Here is a 4,600-nt window from a genome sequence, read left to right as displayed (position 1 = left end):
TGAGAGCTACAGGTAGAAAAGGCCTTTCGCCTTCCTTCTGAACTACCACCCTTCAGGGAAGAGAGGATAATTATATAGGAGACAATTAATAAGATAAAGGTTAACAGGCACAATATTCCACTGTTAGCAATGACTAATAGACCAAGAACTTGGGTATCCATGCAGGCCAGTTTCAGCAATGGGAACAAGTCACATAGGAAATGGTCAATAATGTTAGGACCACAGAAAGGAACATTGATCATGAAGAGTAGTTGTATAGTACCATGTATGGAACCTCCTATCCAGGCTGCTGCCACTAGCAGGTGGCATACCCGAGGATTCATGATGGTCATATAGTGCAGGGGTTTACAGATGGCCACATAGCGATCATAAGCCATTACCACAAGGAGGATGATGCCAACACTACCAAAAAAATGCTCTGCAAAGACCTGGATCAGGCAGCCTTCCAGGGAGATGGTTGTTTTTTCATAGAGTAAATCTACAATCATCTTAGGAGCAATGACTGAAGAGTAGGCAGCATCCATGAGGGATAAGAAGGTTAGAAAAAAGTACATGGGTGATCTCAAACTTTGACTGGCAGTCATGGTTAAGACAATGAGTAGGTTCCCTATCACTGTGATAATATATATAATTAAGAAAATTACAAAGAATATTTTTCGAAGCTCTGGACTTTGTGTAAGGCCCAGCAAAATGAATTTAGTGATATTTGTATTTTCCATTTTGTCTATTTTCCTGACAACTTCTTGATTATTCCATATTCCCATCAGTTTTTGTTTTTCTGTTACCCTTTCTCTCTTTTTTCTTCCTTGTGTGAAGTTCATAGAGCCCTGAGATTGGTGTAAGGAAGACCAGATTTCAAATCTTTCTCCAGACATTGAGTAATTAGTTAATTTCTTTGTCTCAGTTTCCTCATCCATAAAATGTGAATAATAACATAGCACTATTTTAAATCACAATACAGCTGTTAGTTATTATTATTTTTCATATAAATCCAGTTGATTTAGTCCAAAGTTCAGCCAATATTCAACATTTAGAATGAAACTAGAAATTTTACAAAAATAAATTGTTCACTTAATGAATTATAGGAATTAGATTTATGAAATTTAAGCAATGAAGTTTATTTCCTTTAATGTTAGATGTATTTGATGAAAGGTACATGTTTAAGCCTTCTGAATTGGAAGCCTGATGGAGTGAAAAATGATCCAGCATGCCTGTTGAGAAATATAATCAAACAGATTAATAGACAATTTAGATATTATTTAAATCTTGTTAAAACTAATACATTTTAAATAATACATGAAATTGTGGTTAAAAAACAAATATTATTTGTTAAAGGCTGCCCAGAAGGAGAGGAGTAAAACAATCAAGTTTGTGAGAGGCAGGAAGTTTTATTTAATTCAAGTTCTATTTCTAGCACATTTCTTCCACATTTCTGGGAAAATCACTACATCTAGAAAGCCCTAAAAATTCTTTAAAACTTTAAGTTTCATGAGAGTTGCTTAAATGCTTATTAATGTGATTTTCTTTATTTGTAGTATCTTGAAACCAGTGAAATCACAGTTTTGGTAAGAAAGAAAAGATTCTATATGTTATAAAATATTTCTAGTAGTTTTCTTTGTTATAGGAAAGAACTAGAAATTGAAGAAATGTCCATCAATTGGTGAATGACTAAGCAGATTGTGGCATATAATTGTGATGGAATACCACTGCATCATAAGAAATAACTGACATGTTAACTTTGTAAAAAACATGGAAGGACCAACATGAAATTATGAAGAGGGAAATGAGCAGAAACACAAGAATATTATGTACAGCAGAAGAAAAAAATTTTGAAGAATGACTTAAGTATGTTCACATCCAGATAATGAACTGACACATAAAAATTAATAAGACATAGATAGATAGATAGATAGATAGATAGATAGATATATAGATAGATAGATAGATAGATCTTTTCTCATATGATTCATTCTGGGAGGAAAGAAGTGAATTAACTAGATATTTAATGCAACAATCACTAATTGAAATTAAAACAGAAAAACAGAAATCACCTGAGAATAATTAAAAAAAACCTTTATTTTGCATTATTTCAAATTTCTTTTCATTCATGACTTCATTAGGGCAACAAAACAAAGAGTAGAGGTTGGTCCAAGAAGTATAAATCTCCATTTTACAAATGGGACAATTATTGTTCATACTCTAAAATCTTGGCATTGATCACAGAAATTTAACTCAGCAGACATCATGTCATGATTTTAGGATACATCATGTCTTGAAACTTCCTGTCTTTCTAGATAAGATTTTTGATGCTTTGTAAAGCACTATACATATATTATCTAGTTTTACTCTTAAAATAACCCCATTAGTTAGTTGTTATTCATATTCCTAACATAATATTCTCCTATCTTTTAAGTACTACACATTTCAGTTATAATGGCCTGTTTGTTTTATTTTTTTGCTTAGCCACTGAAACTTCATATCCCATTTATGTGCCTTTTCACTGATTTTCCTCTATACCTTTAGTGGTTCCTTGTGCTGTTTAATCTATGTAAACTTTCTGAACATCTTATGAATAGATTTTAATTTCAAGTTTGTAAAAATTAATAATAATAAACCTTTTTCTTCCTTTAGTTATTGCATCTTCCCAATGAAATTCCCTTTAATTTTTCTATATATGTGTTATAAGTATTTGTCTTCATTTTGTCTCAATATTTAAAAATCAAGATTCTTGGAGTTGTGAACAAAGTTTCTGCTTTTCATTCTAAACTCAGTACTTTGTTTAATGTCAAGAGTTTAGCAAATGCTGAGTAAATGTTAATTAACTAATAGGTAAAGGAAAATGATTCCAAGAAGACTGATAGAGGAGCTTATATGCTTTCCATCTTCTTGATGTATGAAGGAATTTCTCTAAGTGGCTCACATCATAGACTTCTAATGAAGTGTTCTTTAAAGTTTCTTTATCTCAGTTCCTTCCTCTGGATTAATATCCTATTTATCTCTTAGCAGTAGTAATATTTAAGCAGATTATAATTTTTTGTTTCTATTTTTCCACATCTCTAGTTAGTAAATATTAACTTGAATATAAATCACTGATCTAGAATATTAATGATTAATCTAGAAAAACTAACTAGAATATTAATCACTGATCTTCAGAATATTGTGACATTTCCTTGCTATAGCAAAGAAAGGGTTAAGAAATGGATGAGGAGGACAAAAGATGGGAAAGAACATATTTCCAAGTTTTCTTTAGTCTATTTGGTCCATTTTCAGAATTTATGTGCTAGAAATATTTAGTTATTGTCCAAATCTATATTATTCATCCTTGCTCTTTGCCAACTCTTTGATGTCAGAACAAGCATGAATAAGAACTGCATTTAAGAAGCAATAAATGGAAAATTCAAAATTTCAGAATAAAAAAGAAAAGCAAAAGGTCAGTACTATCAAAGGAAATAATAAAAGAATGTCAAGGAAAGAAGTCTAGTCATATCAGATTTGAAGTAAATTATAAAGTAGTAATTATCTCAACTATCTAGTAATGGCTAAGAAATGGAAAAGTAGATTAACAGAACAGAAGAGACATGCAATCAACAAGTGTAAAAGATTATAGTAACCTTATATTTGCCAAAATAAAGATCAAAGTTTTTGGGATAACTATTCATTATTTTTTTTTTAATTAGGAAACCTGGAAAGAAACTTGGAAGACTCCAGATATGACTAATATCTCACATATATGCCAAGAACAGATCAAAATAGTTCTATAATCTAGGTATAAATGGGGATATCATAAGCAAATTAGAAGACAGAACATGTTATCTATAAAATTTCTGGATAGGAGAAAAATTATAAATAAAAACAGAAAGCATAATGAGATGTAAAATGAAAAATATTGAATATTGCATTTAAAAGGGGTTGTAAAAATAAAATCAATGTAGCCAGCATTAGAAGGAAAATCATTATATTTATATATTAGATTAGTAGTTAGAACACAATAATAAAATGACCATAACAGTCTAGTGTTTGACAAATCCAGAAATCTAGGCTTTAGGAAGAAATCACTGTTCTACAAAAACTGATGTAAAAAGGCAAATGGTATAAGAGAAACTAGACAATGACCAACATTTCACACCATATACCAAGATAAACTCAAAATGGATACTTGATTTAAAAATTCAATGAGGTATCATAAACAATTTAGGGAATCACAAAATAGTTTATTTGTCACATCTTATAACTTTAATTCTTGAATAAGAGAAGAATTAATGATGAAAGAAGACAAAAGAAACATAAATAGATAAATAAGAACACAAAATAGATACATTTGATTATATTAAATTAAAAATGTTTTGCCCAAACATAACCAATGCTACAAATTTTAGAAGGGAAGCAACAAACTGTGGAAAAATAAATTATAGCAAGTGTCTCTGACAAAGACCTCATTTCTCAAATCTATTGAGAACTGATTGAAATTCATAAGGATGTCATTTTCCAGTTGATAAATGATCAAAAAGAAATGAATAGGCAGTTCTAAGATGAAGAAATTAAAGCTATCTTCAGTCACATGAAAAAGTATTTCAAACCACTCAATTAGAGAAATGTATAT

The 4,600-nt window shown here is 30.2% G+C and overlaps 1 protein-coding gene across 1 annotated transcript in view; it reads right to left on the bottom strand.

Moving 5' to 3' along the window:
* The window catches only part of LOC123252613 (olfactory receptor 4C6-like), a 26,805-nt gene extending 26,086 nt beyond the window's left edge, over nt 1-719 (bottom strand). The window contains exon 1 of the mRNA XM_044681887.1: nt 8-719. Coding sequence (XP_044537822.1) covers nt 8-719 — 712 coding nt within the window. The remainder of the gene's footprint in view (nt 1-7) is intronic.
* Between the last annotated feature and the right edge of the window lie 3,881 nt (nt 720-4,600).

Source organism: Gracilinanus agilis, chromosome 6 (genome assembly GCF_016433145.1).
Source record: "Gracilinanus agilis isolate LMUSP501 chromosome 6, AgileGrace, whole genome shotgun sequence".
NCBI lineage: Eukaryota > Metazoa > Chordata > Mammalia > Didelphimorphia > Didelphidae > Gracilinanus > Gracilinanus agilis.
Note: the sequence above shows the minus strand (reverse complement) of the source record. Positions and strands in the feature narration are given on the sequence as shown.